The sequence below is a fragment of the Chiloscyllium plagiosum genome, unplaced genomic scaffold, assembly GCF_037043375.1.
Source record: "Chiloscyllium plagiosum isolate Xiang-an unplaced genomic scaffold, Cpla_swu_hap1 HiC_scaffold_49, whole genome shotgun sequence".
Lineage (NCBI taxonomy): Eukaryota > Metazoa > Chordata > Chondrichthyes > Orectolobiformes > Hemiscylliidae > Chiloscyllium > Chiloscyllium plagiosum.
Genome location: NW_028270187.1, coordinates 8,188,517 through 8,206,004, shown reverse-complemented (window position 1 = coordinate 8,206,004; position 17,488 = coordinate 8,188,517). Strand labels below are relative to the sequence as shown.

General features: G+C 48.3%; 3 protein-coding genes and 1 pseudogene across 3 annotated transcripts; 2 read left to right on the top strand and 2 right to left on the bottom strand.

Moving 5' to 3' along the window:
• The first annotated feature begins 1,879 nt into the window (after nt 1–1,879).
• LOC122547788 (histone H2B 1/2-like) lies at nt 1,880–2,314 on the top strand (annotated as a pseudogene).
• Nucleotides 2,315–3,487: 1,173 nt separating this feature from the next.
• Nucleotides 3,488–5,518, top strand: LOC122544558 (histone H2A-like). The gene has a single exon (XM_087984834.1). The coding sequence runs from the start codon at nt 3,531–3,533 to the stop codon at nt 3,918–3,920; it is 390 nt and encodes a 129-aa protein (XP_087840960.1). The 5' UTR covers nt 3,488–3,530; the 3' UTR covers nt 3,921–5,518.
• Nucleotides 5,519–5,657: 139 nt separating this feature from the next.
• Nucleotides 5,658–6,069, bottom strand: LOC148135468 (histone H3). Its single transcript, XM_087984842.1, has one exon. It carries the CDS (start codon nt 6,066–6,068, stop codon nt 5,658–5,660), a length of 411 nt encoding a protein of 136 aa, XP_087840968.1. The 5' UTR covers nt 6,069.
• Nucleotides 6,070–6,888: 819 nt separating this feature from the next.
• On the bottom strand, nt 6,889–7,200 carry LOC122544614 (histone H4-like). The gene has a single exon (XM_043683934.2). The coding sequence runs from the start codon at nt 7,198–7,200 to the stop codon at nt 6,889–6,891; it is 312 nt and encodes a 103-aa protein (XP_043539869.1).
• Between the last annotated feature and the right edge of the window lie 10,288 nt (nt 7,201–17,488).

Genomic DNA, 17,488 nt, shown 5'->3' with positions numbered 1-17,488 from the left:
CAGAAATGGGAGGCAACATTCACCTTTAGCTTTATCTCTAACTTACTGTGTGTGCTCACAGGCCACATACTGACAGATTCAATTACAAGTCACCGTAATATAACAGGGATGGAGTGAAAAAAAAACATTCATTTCATCTGAAAGTTAGAAATGTTAAGATATTTGCTCTCTCACATGCCATTCATCGACAGAAACTGAGTAAAAACAAGATTAGAAACAACAAACTGGCAGTTACAGAATGAAATATGGAGTCAGTTGCAAAGCATTAAATTGTTAGGATACAATGCAACTATCCATTGGTGAGAAACTGACAAACATGTAACATCAGTAAATTGTTATTGCCAATTTCTGCAATGTACAAGATATTGCCTCTTGCCAAATGCTGCAGTTATAAATACAAACTTACTGTCAAATCGCAGAAGTTGATTGTAAGGATTTGCTGTGGAGGGGAGGGAGTCCTACCTGAGACTGTCTAAAGTGGTGTGTGGTCACACTCAAAATTGTAGATACTAAATGAGACACATTCTTATGTTAATGACTGACACCTACAGAATAAGAAACAACAGGTTACACTTCAGAAGGTTTGAGTTACAGTCCAGTAATATACTGACATGTAAGGACTGTGAAATAGAGTAAACAAAAACCTCCCAGTAATGGATAGGCACAGATTGGAGGAACATTTCCAAGTGGCAGGCAAATGGTGTAAAGTTTTACCGCTTCCATCAGTGTTTGATGGATACAGAATTAAACCTGTCCTGAAGTAACACTAATTGACTATTACACAGAGGACCAGAGCCTCTGGTGTTGAATTCATGCCAAATGTCTAAGATAGATATAAAGTTAAAGTGAGACATATATAGCATGCTAACGGTTGCTGGTTAACAGGCATTCGTATGAGAAGGAGAATTGCTCTAAATCCCTGCGTGAAAGTTCAATACTCCTAAATAAAAAGAGTAGCAACGTGGTTCTGATATACTGTAGTTACTTGCAGAGCAAACAGTTATATATCGGTCTCTGGGCCCACAGTTAGCAATCAAGTTCTCAGAAATATATTAATCCCACAGTCAAGACAGACATTTTCAACCCATAACTCAAGAAAAGTTTGGGGTTCTTGAGGGACTTTTTTTTTCATCTCTCTCCAACTCCGTGCAGTTGAGAACGAATTCCATCAACCCCAAACCTAGAAAACATTCACAGTCTTAGAATCCCTACAGTGTAGAATTAGGCACTTCGGCCCAACAAGTCCACACCGACCCTCTGAAGAGTAATCCACCCAGACCCATTCCCCATTATTCTGCATTTATCCCTGATTAATGCAACTAACCTACACATCCCGGAACATTATGGGCAGTTAGCATGGCCAATTCAACTCCCTGCACGTCTTCGAATTGTGAAAGGGAAACTGAGCACCCGGAGGAAACCCACTCAGACACGGGGAGAATGTGCAAAGTCCACACAGACAGTCGCCCAAAACTGGAATCGAACCAGGGTCCCTGGCGCGGTGAGGCAGTAGTGCTCACCACTGAGAAAAAGTGGCAAAATCATTGTTAATCCTAGCCCCCATACATAAAAACAGAAACAGACATGCTGAGCTGCAAACACACCCTTCCACTCCCACATCAGCACAACAACGAGCAAAAGGAAACCGAGCCAATACCACAGTCACTTTCTGTGTTCCAGACACAAAACACATCTCCCTCAGTCAGACTGACATGAACAGAATCACCATCCACTTCACATTTTGTCGATTCTGACAGATCCACATTGGATCGCACACAAACCAATCACAGAAACTGAGTGTTTGGGAATGACTCCGTCTAAGCCACCCAATCAGGAACCAGGATTCCCCATCCCTCATTAGCATTGCTGACGTCGTCAGTCTATAAAAAGGGAGCTCCGAGCCCGCTTTCCCTTATTCTGTGTCTGAGAGTGAGCGGCGCTATGGCTGATGAGAAGAAAGCACAGCAAGCCTCCAAGAAGGGCGCGAAGAAAATCATCAAGAAGGCGCCAGCGAAGGGCGGTAAGAAGAGGAAAAGGACCAGGAAAGAAAGTTACGCCATCTACATCTACAAAGTGATGAAGCAGGTTCACCCCGACACCGGCATCTCCTCCAAGGCCATGAGCATCATGAACTCGTTCGTCAACGATATTTTCGAGCGCATCGCGGGGGAGGCTTCCCGCCTGGCCCATTACAACAAGCGCAGCACCATCAGCTCCCGGGAGATCCAGACCGCCGTGCGGCTGCTGGGAGCTGGCCAAGCACGACGTGTCGGAGGGCACAAAGACGGTGACCAAGTTCACCAGCTCCAAGTGAAGTACCGCATTGAAACAAACACATCCACAACCCAAAGGCCACCCACAACTTCCCAGAGAGAGCTGAACCATCGTTTTAGTTTACATATGATTCTTCACCGGATAATTTTACTCCTAGTACTATATTTGTTTATACAAAAGGGTTTGCAAATTAATGAGGTACGGTGGGGGGGGGGGGGTGATAGCATAAACAGCCTATTCCCTGCCTGTAGATAGTGGGCAGATTAAAAGACAGAATCATTTTTTCATCTTAGTTTAAAGTTGCTAAAATCCCTGGTACAATGTTAATACTTATTTTCATAACTTACGAACAGCCACCTAATGAAGGAGTAGCACTCCGAAACCTCGTGCTTCCGAATTGGCTGGTTGGACTATGACCTGGTGCTGTGTGATTTTAAACTTGGCAAATAATACGTGTTTCATCTTTCATCTCACGCATTTTCATCTGATTTTAAAAAAGAAAATTGCAGTGCGCGGGTTTATTGCAATCCGATTTTTCAGAATGCAAAAAGCAAAGCACTTTCTGCCGTCGGTGAGAGGTTTTCAAAGGGAATCAAGAGAACACCAAAACAGCTGCCGGATTGAAATGTGATGATTTTGCTGAATCTGAGAGCGACAGCAATAAGGGAGGACAGCTTTAAAATATCGTCTAAACACCGTGTTCGCCATCGATACTGTGCCGGAAGAATGTTGTGTGCTGCTTTATCAGCATGCCGGGTTGCTACTGAAATGTGAAGTGAGAAGTCAAGTGCGGACTGAAGTGTTTGGCCTGTTTCTTTTCAGTTTCTTAAGGTTTAGAAAATTACCCACTCGAGATCAGAAATGGACGGATACAGGTCGGCAAATGAGGAAGAGACAGATCGAGTGAAGCATACATTCATAAACTAAAAGTAAATTAAGGTACAAGTATTTTATAAAAACTTCCTCCGTATTTTGTACTTCATTTTCCAATGTAAAACACACCTTTGTTTGGAAATTGGCGGGATTTTCCAATTGGAAAGAAGGCGGTTGATGATTTGGCGCCGGGACTTTCCGCCTTCCTCCCCGGATTGGGGAATGAGGCAGATATCTGATTGGGAATTGAAACAACATTAGGCGGGGCTGGACAATGGGACCAATCAGAAATGGCCGCCCCACCATTCCTCCCGAAGGTATAAGAGACCGCGATGTGGGCGGAGTGCAGCGTTCTCTGTGAAAGTGCTTGTGAGATTGTGACCATGTCCGGAAGAGGAAAGGGCGGTGGGAAAGGTCGCGCCAAGGCGAAGTCTCGGTCGTCCCGGGCTGGCCTGCAGTTCCCGGTGGGCCGTGTTCACAGGCTCCTGAGAAAGGGTAACTATGCTGAGCGTGTGGGTGCCGGAGCGCCGGTCTATCTGGCTGCGGTGCTGGAGTATCTGACGGCTGAAATCCTGGAGCTGGCCGGCAACGCGGCCCGGGACAACAAGAAGACCCGCATCATCCCCAGGCACCTGCAGCTGGCCGTGCGCAACGACGAGGAGCTCAACAAGCTGCTGGGAGGGGTGACCATCGCTCAGGGCGGGGTGCTGCCTAATATCCAGGCCGTGCTGCTGCCCAAGAAAACCGCCGCTGCTGGATCTGCTAAAAAGTGAAGTGTTCTTGAATCTGACAACCCAAAGGCTCTTTTCAGAGCCACTCACAGCATCTGTGAAGGGAGCTACACTGTCATTTCTGTTGGGTTTATTTTACTTTTAATGTGGAGAAGCTTGAACTTTGAACCTGAGATCATTCAAATACTATCGTCTTGTTATTGAACGCTTGTGGTTTGGAGATGCTGATGTTGGACTGGGGTGTATAAAGTTAAAAATCACGCAACATCAGCTTATAGCCCAACAAGTTTATTTGTATGCACTAGCTTTCGGAGCTTTCCTCACGTGCCTGTGGAATCTAAGATCGTAAGACAACTTTTCGCAAACGTTTACAGTGTGATGTTACTGAAATCATATTTAAAAAGGCCTGGATTGTCTGTTAATCTCTAATCTTTTATAATGACCATGTTGGTTTCAGTTTTTACAAATGTAAATCGCAGAACAACTAAATGTTACATTCTCAAGTGAACCTGAACAACTGGTGCCACGTTGGCCCAGCTAATGCCTTTAAGCTGTAAGCTGCCGTGTGTGAGACTCTGTGCCACAATGGTCAGACTGATTCTAATCTAAAAAAATGAATTTACAGAATCTTGGATTCATACAGCTTTTGAACGAAGTACACACAGACACTTCTCCACACACAGGCACTCACAGAGACCCTCTCTCATACGCTCACACATACTATCCCTCACTCAGGCATGCACCCCCACACAGACGTACGCGTATACTCCTTGACACTCGCGCACACAAACACACTCATACCCCCATCCCTCGGCAAAACACGCACGCACATGGTGAATTTGTACTTGCAGAACGAGAAATGTTTGACTTTATTTCACATTCCCTTCAACTGCATCAGGAAGAGCTGAATTCACCCAGTGCATTAAGTACACAGTCGATATAGCAAATACTACTGAGCGGTCCCTTTCCCACTGTACTTTGTTCACTCGTGTGTTCAGAGACAGGCTTTCTTCTCTGTCCCCAGAGAGAGAGCATATTAAATACCCGTGAGTGATGTTTTTCAGCTGTAAAGGAGGGAAGGAGTTAAGTGAGATTGTATAAACTACACTTCTGTAATCGATAGACAAATCAACGTCTGAGTACCTAGGCATTCTCCTCTGTAAAACGTCTTTTCTACATGTTACTGGGCTTTTCAAATTTGAAAATGAGCCGTTGATCTTTCGGCACCAATTCTATCCCATCCCCCATTAGTTAAATTCTGGAATCTATTATATCAAAATCTGCGATCACCGGAGATCTCTGTAGTCGGAACTTGACTGCCGCTGTCTGCAACTTTGTTGTTTAACTGACTCCCCATCAATGCTTTACTCTGGTATCGTATTTTAGGAAGTGCACAGGACCTATGTCCGCACGTTACAAATCAATCTCTTAGCACCAAATCTTTCCCATCCTCCAACGACAAGCCATATGAATACCGCGACAGAGAAGGAGAGTTGCGGGAATTCATAATCTACTACCACAATGTGACGTTAAAATTATATTTCACAATCTGTCATAATAAATTCTGCGAATACAGGAGATCTCATTAGATATATGACTTCACTGCCCATGTCAATATCGCTTATAACTAATTCCGTATTTACTTCCTTGTTTTATAATTACAATACTAATGCAACCCATCGTTTCCCGCTCTCTGGATGGTTTAGTGGCTCTGAAAAGAGCCGTTGTGTTTTTCTCTCTCTCTCTCGGGGTGAATGTGTAGGGCCGGCTATGCTCCGTTTAGGCGCGCTCCCCGCGGATCCGGCGGGCCAGCTGGATGTCTTTGGGCATGATGGTGACCCGCTTGGCATGGATGGCGCAGAGGTTGGTGTCCTCAAACAGCCCCACCAGGTAAGCCTCGCTGGCCTCCTGCAGGGCCATCACCGCCGAGCTCTGGAAGCGCAGGTCGGTCTTGAAGTCCTGAGCGATCTCTCGCACCAGGCGCTGGAAGGGCAGTTTGCGGATCAGCAGCTCGGTGGATTTCTGGTAGCGGCGGATCTCCCGCAGAGCCACCGTGCCGGGCCTGTAGCGATGAGGCTTCTTCACTCCGCCCGTGGCCGGAGCGCTCTTGCGGGCCGCTTTGGTCGCCAGCTGCTTGCGAGGGGCTTTCCCTCCGGTGGATTTGCGCGCTGTCTGCTTGGTTCTGGCCATTCTCTTCTACTCGCTGTAACACACAGGTTACTACTGTCAATGCTGAGGATGCTGCGGTGCTGCCTATTTAAGGGAACGGAGAGCCCGCCCTAGAGCTGGGATTGGATACAGCCCTGTCCCTCAGCCCACAGAGAAACAGCTCCGGAAGGCACAGAAAAGACAGGAAAAGAATTGTTGGAGTCTGATTGGGTAACGTGAAATGACAGTTGGTGAATTTCAAAATGCCCGCCAAAATCACCCTCTCAAACCCTGAAATCAAATAACATATTAAGACATATTACGCCACTCATTCGCAACTCAGATACTTTATAGTAATCGATTAAAACCTAGTTAGCTGTCAGCGCGGACAGGAGGCGGGATTATTGCCTGATCTGTCTGTAACAGGCAGGAGAAAAGGCTGGTTTAAAACAGCCCAGACAAACTGAACAGCCGAACGTCTACCCGCCGTGAAACAATTAAATAACCCCGCCGAGTTAAACATCTTGAAATTGTACCACGATAAAATAACAGAAGCTCACCGAATCGATATTTTGTTTCAACCAGATTATAATCAGCCGAAACACAACTTAATGGCCGCCTGAACGGTCTGTAACAGGCACATGGACAGAGCAGGCTATGAAAATATCCGCTGTGTCCCAGCATCACAACTCATGAAAGTATTCTGGACGGGTCAATGAAATAAATACCGCAATAGTCCCGCATCAGTGTCTGGGCAAAATGACACGTTAAAGAACCGTCCTCAGGTCTCCGCTCTCTATGGGAGGGTTTGGGTGGCTCTGAAAAGAGCCTTTGGGTTCGCTGGAAAAGGGTCGCTTTATCCTCAGCCGCCGAATCCATAGAGAGTGCGGCCCTGGCGTTTCAGAGCGTACACCGCATCCATGGCGGTGACTGTCTTGCGCTTGGCGTGCTCAGTGTAGGTGACCGCATCCCTGATCACATTCTCCAGGAAAACCTTCAGCACCCCGCGGGTCTCCTCGTAGATCAAGCCCGAGATGCGCTTGACCCCGCCACGGCGAGCCAGGCGCCGGATGGCTGGTTTCGTGATGCCCTGGATGTTATCACGGAGCACTTTGCGGTGCCGCTTCGCTCCGCCTTTTCCCAGGCCTTTGCCTCCTTTACCTCTTCCAGACATCACGCTTCTTCACTCCAATCGCTGCTGAATGAGAGCAGAGCTGCCTCCCCTTCCTTTTTTATGCAGCCAGGCCCGACCTGACTGAGAAAGAGGTGTGGATTAGTGGTGCTGGAAGAGCACAGCAGTTCAGGCAGCATCCAATGAGCAGTAAAATCGACGTTTCGGGCAAAAGCCCTTCACCAGGGATAAAGGCAGAGAGCCTGAAGGGTGGAGAGATAAGCTAGAGGAGAGTGTGGGTGTGGAGAAAGTAGCATGGAGTACAATAGGTGAGTGGGGGAGGGGATGAAGGTGATTGGTCAGGGAGGAGGGTGAAGTGGATAGCTGGAAAAGAAGATAGGCAGGTAGGACAAGTCATGGGACAGCGCTGAGCTGGAAGTTTGGAACTGCGGTGAGGTAGGGGAAGGGGAAATGAGGAAGCTATTGAAGTCCACATTGATGCCCTGGGGTTGAAGTGTTCTGAGGCAGAAGGTGAGGCGTTCTTCATCCAGGCATCTGGTGGTGAGGGAGCGGCGGTGAAGGAGGCCTAGGACCTGCATGTCCTCGGCAGAGTGGGAGAGAGAGTTGAAATGTTGGGCCTCAGGGCGGTGTGGTTGATTGGTGCGGGTGTCTCGGAGATGTTCCCTAAAGCGCTCTGCTAGGAGGCGTCCAGTCTCCCCAATGTAGAGGAGACCGCATGGGAGCAACGGATACAATAAATGATATTGGTGGATGCGCAGCGATTGGACTGAAGAAGCGTGGTGTCTGGAAGAGGTAAAGGAGGCAAAGGCCTGGGAAAAGGCGGAGCGAAGCGGCACCGCAAAGTGCTCCGTGATAACTTTGATGGATGTGGAAGGCTCCTTTAAGGCCTTGGATGGAGGTAGAGGGGGGAGATGTGGGCGCAGGTTTTACAGTTCCTGCGGTGGCAGGGGAAGGTGCCAGGATGGGAGGGTGGGTCGTAGGGGGGCATGGACCTGACCAGGTAGTCACGGAGGGAACGGTCTTTGCGGAAAGTGGAAAGGGGTGGGGAGGGAAATATATCCCTGGTGGTGGGGTCCACTGGAGGTGGCGAAAATGTCGGCAGATTATTTGGTTTATGCGAAGGTTGGTAGAGTGGAAGGTGAGCACCAGGGGCGTTCTGTCCTTGTTACAGTTGGAGGGGTGGGCTTTGAAGGTGGAGATGCGGGATGTGCACGTGGGAAGGGAAATTGTGGTCTCTAAAGGAGGAGGCCATCTGGTGTGTTCTGTGGTGGAACTGGTCCTCCTGGGAGCAGATACGGCAGAGGTGGAGGAATTGGGAATACGGGATGGCATTTTTGCAAGAGGTCGGGTGGGAAGAGGTCTAATCCAGGTAGCTGTGGGAGTCAGTGGGTTTGTAAAAAATGTTGGTGTCAAGTCGGTCGTCATTAATGGAGATGGAGAGGTCTAGGAAGGGGAGGGAGGTGTCAGAGATGGTCCAGGTAAATTTAAGGTCAGGGTGGAATGTGTTGGTGAAGTTGATGAATTGCTCAACCTCCTCGTGGGAGCACGAGGTGGCGCCAATGCAGTCATCAATGTAGCGGAGGAAGAGGTGGGGAGTGGTGCCGGTGTAATTATGGAAGATGGACTGTTCTACGTAGCCAACAAAGAGACAGGCATAGCTGGGACCCATACGTGTGCCCATGGCTACCCCTTTGGTCCGGAGGAAGTGGGAGATTCGAAGGAGAAATTGTTAAGGGTGAGGACCAGTTTGTCCAAACGAATGAGAGTGTTGGTGGAAGGGTACTATTGGGGACATCGGGAGAGGAAAAAAATGGAAGGCTTGGAGGCCCTGGTCATGGCGGATGGAGGTGTAGAGAGATTGGATATCCATGGTGAAGATGAGGCGTTGGGGGCCGGGGAAACAGAAGTCTTGGAGGAGGTGGAGGGCATGGGTGCTGTCTCAAACGTATGTGGGGAGTGCCTGGGCTAGGGGGGATAGGACAGTGTCGAGGTAGGTAGAGATGAATTCAGTGGGGCAGGAGCATGCTGAGGCAATGGGTCAGCCAGGGTGGTCAGGCTTGTGGATCTTGGGAAGGAGGTAGAACCGGGCAGTGCGGGGTTCCCAGACTATGAGGTTGGAAGCTGTGGGTGGGAGATCTCCTGAGGTGATGAGGTTCTGTATGGTCTGGGAGATGATGGTTTGGTGATGGGGGGTGGTAGGAAGAGGTGTCCTCGAGTTGGCGTTTGGCTTCAGCGGTGTAGAGGTCAGTGTGCCAGACTACCACTGTGCCACCTTTATCTGCTGGCTTGATGGTAAGGTTGGGATTGGAGCAAAGGGATTGGAGGGCTGCGCGTTGTGAGGGTGAGAGGTTGGAGTGGTGGAGGGTGGTATACAGGTTGAAGCGGTTAATGTCCTGGCGGCAGTTGGAAATGAAGAGGTCAAGGGCAGGTAATAGGCCAACGTGGGGTGTCCAGGTGGATGCAGTGTATTGGAGGTGGGTGAAGGGGTCCTCAGAAGGTGGGCGGGAGTCCTGATTGTGAAAGTAAGCTCGGAGATGCAGAAAGAAGTGTTCGACGTCACGGCATGTATTAAATTCATTGATGCATGGACGGGGGGGGATGAAGGTGAGTCCTTTGCTGAGGACTGATCGCTCATCCTCAGTGAGGGGAAGGTCTGGAGGGATGGTGAAAACTCGGCAGGGCTGGGAGCTGGGATCTGGTGTGGGTGTGGAGCTGGGAGTAGGGGCAGAGCCTGTAATTGGAGTGGGTGTAATGGTGGGGGGAATGGGGGTGGAGTCATGAGCAGGGGTGGTGTTCCCCTCAGGGTTCTGGGGGCCGGGAATGGTGACAGTGGGATCTGTGGGGGGGCGTGTCAGAGAGTGAGAGGCGGTTCCGGAGACGAAATTGAGTGACAGACAAAGCAGGGAAATGTCTTTGATCATCCAGCTTCACCTCCAGCTCACTCCAGCCCCAACTGTATCTGGAACTGAGCCTTTTGTCCACAAAGCTTACTGTTCCTGAGTAGAGGAGCACATGCGTGAGGCCCTCCCCCAGTGCTGCCATTGAGGAGCATTTACTCAGTGAGTACAAGAGGTTTGTTTGAAACAGACCGCAATGGAGAGATCAGCGCCCAGGGAAGTGAGGGAACAGCTCCTTCCAGCAGCACATCGGGATGGTAGCCTGGGACACAGGGGGCTCCGAGACCGGGATTGATTCGGGGTGAGTTCAGGGAGAACTGGGGACTGTTTGTAAGAGGCCGAGCGGAGCAGGAACTGGTCCCGGAACTTGGAGTGAGTGGGCTGGGGGGAAGAGAGAGACCATTCTCGGGCTGTGTGTGGGCCTGCTGAGGGAGGAAGAGCGGGAAGAAGCTGCTGTGGGACATTCTTGGGGTTTACAATCCTCTGAACCCTGTTGAAATTTCATTCTGTTTCCCACTGTTTGTTGAAAGTGTGCAATCAATAGTGGAATCGCAGACCGACTGTAGGAATGAGATACTCCTTTAAAAGGACAAACATATGGGTCTTGGTAAATCCATTCGATATTGCATCGTTTTTCCTCTCGCCAACAGGTAGTATATTGGGAGTAGGATATTGAACTGTATTAGCATCCCGGTGGTGAGTAGTCCCATTCATGGAGCTGTGCAGTAGTTGGTCAGTTTCTAGGTCTCACTCAATTGGTATCGAATCATATGAAAAATCAAACACAATCTCCAGACAAGGTGCAGTGCGGCACAATTCCTGTCGTGTTGGTGAGCACAAGGAATCATTGAGTCATAGAGATGTACAGCATGGACCTTGCGATCCAACTCGTCCATGCCGATCAGGTATCCTAACCAAATCTAGTCCCATTTGCCAGCACTTGGCCCATGTCCATCTAAACCATTCCTACTCATATACATATCCAGATGCCTTTTAAATGTTGTAATTGTACCAGCCTCCACCACTTCTCCATGCCCCTTGTGATTTTATGAACCTCTATAAAAGGTCCCTCTCCAGGGAAAACAGATCCTGCCCGAATTCCAACTCTGCCATCTTGCACTGCGGGATTTGAACCTGGAAGTCCCCAGAGCTGGGTTGACTGTCCAGCCAATGAACGGCATGAGGCCGTTGCTCCTTCAATCCCCCTGCAATGGTACATGAACTCACTGGTACCTCCGCAGGTGGGAGGAGTGGATAAATCCCACTTAGAGCAGATGAGAGGGCTGTCCTTGGTGTGGGCCCACTGGTGCATCTGCAGGTCGCCCACCTGACTGAATTCCTTACTGCACACGGAGCAGGTGAACGGCTGCTCCCCGGTGTGGACCTGCTGGTAGGTCAGTAGGCCATAATAATTAATGGATCCCTTTCTGAACTCGGGCAGGTGAAAAGCGTCGCCCAGTATGGATCCTGACTGACCCACCAGTGGGTGCACACCGCTGAATCCTTTCCCGCACACGGAGCAAGGGAATGGCCTTTCTCCAGTGAGGACCCGCTGGTGGGGTCAGCAGGGTAGAAGAATCGAGGAATCCCTTCCCGCACTGAGAGTATGTGAATGGTCTCTCCCTGGTGTGGACCCGCTGGTGTGTCCGCAGGTTGCCCACCTGACTGAACCCCTTCCTGCACACAGAGCAGGTGAATGGCCTTTCTCCGGTGTGGACACACTGGTGGGTCAGCAGGGTGGTAGAATCGAGGAATCCCTTCCCGCACTGAGAGCAGGTGAACGTTCTCTCCTCGGTGTGGATCCGCTAATGGGTCATTAGCTTAGCTGAACATGCGAACCCCTTCCTGCACTCAGGGCACCTAAAAAGCCTCTCCCCTGTGTGGACCCACTCATACCTCTGCAGGTTGCCCAGCTGACTGAATCCCTTCCCACACAGGGAGCAGGTGAATGGCCTCTCCCCTGTGTGGACCCGCTGGTGGGACAGCAGGTGGGAGGAGCAGGGAAATCCCTTCCCACACTCAGGGCAGGAGAATAGCTTTTCTCCATTGTGGACCCCTCGGTGGGCCCAGAGGGTGGACGCATGGGGACGCCAGTGGGGCAGCAGGTGGGAGGAGTGGGTAAATCCCTTCCCACACTCAGGGCAGGTGAACGACCTCTCCCCGGTGTGACTGCGTCGATGACTTTCCAGGACAGATAGGACACAAAAGCCTTTCCCGCAGTCTCCACACTTCCATGGTTTCCCTATGGGCTGGGATTCCTCGGGTTTCTCCATGGCTGAAGCTTCAGCTATACACAAACGCGTGTACAGCCGCTTCCCTCCTTGAACTCCTCTTTCCAGGCTGTATAAATGTTTCAGGTTCCACACTCAGTGCGCTGCAACACTGGGCTCTCTCACCCAGTCCCACTGATGCTGAAAACATACTGAAACAGGAAGAAAAAAGCTTTGCTCCATCTCACAGGATCATAGTCTAAAATCGATGCAGTCCCGATGGATTGGAGTGACTTGCAGACATTGAAGTGAAAGTGAGAACTGCAGACGCTGGAGAGTTAAAGTCAAAAAGTGAGCTGCTGGAAAAGCACAGCAGTTCAGGCAGCATCCACAGACGAGGAGAGTCAGGCATAAGCCTTTCATCTGTTAATTTTGAAACATCCACCTTTAGATCTTCAAATACTCTGTAAGAAGAGATTACAAAACTCATCACTATTAGTGCAAGGTAGAAATTTCGAAAAAGCAGTTTCACTTTCTATGGAAAATTCTTTTCTTTTGTTATTCTGAAACATTGAAAGCACCATCCCACGACCTCTTTCTCCCGCTCTGTTCTCACTCTGCTCTAACTAATTCTCCTGAAGGTGCTGATTCAGGATCTTACAGAGACAGAAAAGCAAAAACATCAAGACTGGCATCTCTTTGAATTTTGGATAACTCCACCTGAAAGTTAATATCTTTCACGACATTGAGATACTGCTGGGATTGAGCGGGCCTGATTTTGGGAGGCAAAAAAAAGTGTGTAAATTCAGGATGAACCTGCAATGCAGCTTCTTGAGAAACAACTGTACATGAAATAGTTAACGTCCCCAGAAAGGGGTTGGGATGAATAAGACATCAATGCATTGACACTGATATCAGAGAGAAACTGAACATACAAACGTGCTTGAGGGCAAGCGAGAGTCATAGAGATATCCCAACCTAATCTCGTTCGATTGGCCCATATCCCTCTAAACCATTTCTTTTCATATACCCACCTTTTAAATGTCATAATTGTACCAGCATCCACCACTTCCTCTGGCAGCTGATTCTTCACAGAGACCACCCTCTGAACGAAACAGTTCCCCATGAGGTCACTTTTAAAACACTCCTCCCCCCCCCCCCCCCCCACTCCCCACCAATCACCCTAAACCTATTATCCTCTACTTCTGGACTCCACCACCAATATGGAGGATTCAGCTATAGGGAGAGGACGAATACACTGGAGCTGTTTTCACTGGAGAGTCGAAGGCTGAGGGGTGATCTCATAGACATTTATAAATTCATGATGGGCATGGATAGGATAAATAGACAAAGTATTTTTCCCTGAGGTGGGTGAGTCAGAACTAGAGAGCACAGATTTACGGTGACCAGGGAAAGATATAAAAGGGACCTAAGAGTTAACATTCTCACACAGAGAGTGGTGAATGTATGAAATGAGTTGCCAGAGGAAGTGCTGGAGGCTGGTAATTGCAACATTTAAAAGACATTTGGATGAGTATATGAATTGGAAAGATTTAGAGGGATATAGCAAGTGCTGGCAAAAGAGACTAGATTAGGTTGGGATAACTGTTCAGCATAGATTAGTTTTACTGAAGGGTCTGTTTACATGCTGTACATCTCTATGACTCTAAATGTCTCTCGGGTCACCCCTCAGTCTCCGGTGCCCTAGGGAAAACAGCCTCAGCATATTCACCTCAAACCCTCAAACCGTGGAGACATCCTTGTATATCTTTTCTGAACTCTTTCAAGTTACACAATATCCAGTACGGGAGCAATGGGAGACAGAGCGGAGGTGACGTGGAGTCCAGGAGGGTGCAGGGAAGGTAAGGACACTGTTTAAATTCTTACTTTCGGAACCCACAGCCTTTTTCCTGTTCAGGAGCAGCAGGAGACAGAGCGAAGGTGACGTGGAGACCAGGAGGGTGCCGGGAAGGTAAGGACTTAGTATGTATTTTGGGCAACGGCTAAACCCGAGATACTAGACGTGTGACATCTCCCTCCCGCATTCCCCCTCCGCTAGCCAAAAGAAAAAGACTCTGTAAGGTATGTTTTTTAAAATTTTCTCTTTCTTTTCTTTCATATATTTAAGTGTATTGTTTGGTTTTAGTTAGTTGATTTAAAGCTAAGGCTTACAATGGCAGGGACTCAGACCCGTGGCATGTGCCTCTTGCTTGATGTGGAAGCTCAGGCAAGTTGCGGACATTCCTGACTTCTTGCAAGAAGTGTGTTCAGCTGTAGCTCTTGTTTGACCGCATGATGGCTCTGGAGCTGCGGATGGACTCACTGTGGAGCATCCACAATGCTGAGGAAAGCTTGGAGAGCACGTTTAGTGAACTGGTCACACAGCAGATTAGAATTGCTGAGGGAGACAGTGAATAGGTGACCAATAGGCAGAAAAAAAGAGTAGGTAGGCAGTGTAGGTGTACCCTGTGGTCATCTCCATCCAAAACAGGTATACCGCTTCAGATACTGTTGAGGGAGATGGCTCACCAGGGGAGGGCAGCAGTTGCCAAGATCATGGCACATGGCGAGAAAAAGATTCGTAAGGCCATAGTATTAGGGGATTCAATTGTAAGGGGAGTAGATAGTCGGTTCTGTGGCCGAAAATGGGACTCCTGGGCGGTATGTTGCCTCCCAGATGCTCAGGTCAGGGATGTCACTGATCGGCTGCAGAGCATTCTAAAAGGGGAGGGTGAACAGCCATTTAGGCATGAACAACATAAGTAAAAAACGAGATGAGGTCCTGAAAGCAGAATTCATGGAGTTAGGAGAGAAGTTAAAAAGGAGGACCGCAAACGTAGTGATCGCAGGATTACTACCAGTGCCACTGTTAGCCAGCGTAGAAATCAAAGAATAGGCAAGATGAACATATGGCTTGAGGGATGGTGTAGGAGGGAAGGGATCAGATTTTTTGGACATTGGGACCGGTTCTGGGGAAGGTGGGGCTATTACAAATTGGACGGTCGACATCTGAATCAGACTGGAACTAATGTCCTTGGGGGAGTTTTTGCTACTGCTGTTGGGGAGGTTTTAAACTAATGTGGCAGGGGGCCAGAAGAGAAGACAAGTAGAGAGTGAGGTGGAAACTGGAGACTGTAAGAATGATGAAGATAGCATTAATAAGGGGAAAGAGTAGGCTGAGAGCAGATGAACGCAAAAGAACTGGTGGCCTGAAGTGCATGTACTTCAATGCAAGGAGTACAGTGGGTAAGGCAGATGAACTTAGGGCTTGGATTGGTGCCTGGGAGTATGGTGTTATTGCAATCACAGAGACTTGTTCGAGGGAAGGACATGATCGACAACTAAATGTTCCAGGATATAGATGCTTCAGACAGGACAGGGAGGGAAGTAAAAAGCAGGGGTGAGGAAGAGTTGCATTGCTGCTCATGGCTGTGCTAAAGGAGGACACTATGGAGGGCTTGAATAGTGAGGCATTATGGGTGGTGCTGAGAAATAAGAAGTGTGCCGTTACATTGTTGGGGCTGTATTACAGGCCTCCCAACAGTTAGCGTGAGGGAGAAGAACAAATAGGTAAACAGATTATGGAAAGATGTAAAGGCAACAGGGTGGTGGAGATGGAAGATTCCAATTTTCCCAACATTGACTAGGATACACTTTGTGTCAGAAGTCTGGATGGGGCGGAATTTGTAAGTAGCATCCAGGAGAGTTTTCTTGAACAATATGTCAATAGTAGGACGAGGGAAGGGGGCATATTGGAACTGGGTTTGGGGGAATGAGCCAGGCCAGGTGGGGAAAAGTTACCTTGGGGTTTTTTTTGGAATAGTGACCACGATTCTGTAAGTTTTAGAATACTGGTAGACAAAGATGAGAGTGGTCCTAAGGGAAGATTACTAAACTGGGCAAGACCAATTATATCAAAATTAGGCAGGAGCTGGGAAATGCAGATTGGACACAGCTATTTGAAGAGAAGTCCACATTTGATATAAGGGAGGCTTTCAAAGATAGGTTAAAGACATCGCAGAATAGGCATGTTCTGTTGAAGACAAAAGATAGGAAAGGCAAGATTCGTGAACCGTGGATGACAGGAGAAATCTTATGACTCGCTAAGAGGAAAAGAGAAGCATACATAAGATCCAGGCAGCTAAGAACAGAACGCTCCCTGGAGGAACATTGGGAGACTTGGACCAGTCTTAAACGAGGAATCAAGCGGGCTAAAAGGCGTCATGAAGTAGCTATAGTGAGCAGGATTAAGGAGATTCCCAAAGCTTTTAATTCTTATATAAAATGCAAGCGGGTAACGAGGGAAAGGATTGGTACACTAAAGGATAATGAAGGAAGGCTGTGTGTCGAACCTGAGAGAATGGGTGAGATTCTGAATGATTACTTTGCATCAGTGTTCACGGATGAAAGGGACATGATGAGTGTTGAGATTAGAGATAGAAGTTTGATTATTCTGGATCACATTGACATAAATAATGAAGATGTGTTGGGTAGGCTAGAGATTTTTAAGGTTGATAAATCCCTAGGACTGGATTGGATCTATTCCAGGTGCTGAGGATGGCGAGAGAGTAAATAGCTGGGGTCCTGACAGCTATCTTTGTAGCATCCTTTAACACAAGTGAGGTGCTAGAGGACTGCTCATATTGTCTCCTGTACAAGAAGGGATATTATAGGTAACTACAGATGAATAAACCTGACGTCAGTGGTGGGAAATTTGCTGGAGAAGGTACTGAGGGATAAAATATATTTACATTTGGAAAAGAATGGGTTTATCAGTGATAGGCAACATGGTTTTGTGTGGGCGAGATCGTGACTTACCAACTTAATAAAGTTCTTTGAGGAAGTGACCAAGTTGATAGATGAAGGAAGGGCTATAGATGTCATATACATGGACTGTAGTAAGGCGTTTGATGAACGAATAGAGAAAGTGAAGTCACATAGTGTGCAGGGTGTTCTTGCTAGGTGGATAAAGAACTGGTTGAGCAACAGCAAACAGAGAGTAGTAGTTGAACGGAGTTTCTCGAAATAGAGAAAGGTGACCAGTGGTGTTCCAGAGAGATCAGTGCTGGGGCCACTGTTGTTTGTGATACATAAATGATCTGGAAGTGGGCACTGTTGGTATGATCAGCAAGTTTGCAGATGACATGAAGATTGGTGGAGTAGCAGAAAGCATAGGGGACTGTCAAAGAATACAGGAGAATATAGATAGACTGGAGAGTTGGG

What these genes read in the sequence shown, in the direction of transcription:
- LOC122544558 (XM_087984834.1), top strand. Translation starts at nt 3,531, where the DNA reads ATGTCCGGAAGAGGAAAGGGCGGTGGGAAAGGTCGCGCCAAGGCGAAG.
- LOC148135468 (XM_087984842.1), bottom strand. Translation starts at nt 6,068, where the DNA reads ATGGCCAGAACCAAGCAGACAGCGCGCAAATCCACCGGAGGGAAAGCC.
- LOC122544614 (XM_043683934.2), bottom strand. Translation starts at nt 7,200, where the DNA reads ATGTCTGGAAGAGGTAAAGGAGGCAAAGGCCTGGGAAAAGGCGGAGCG.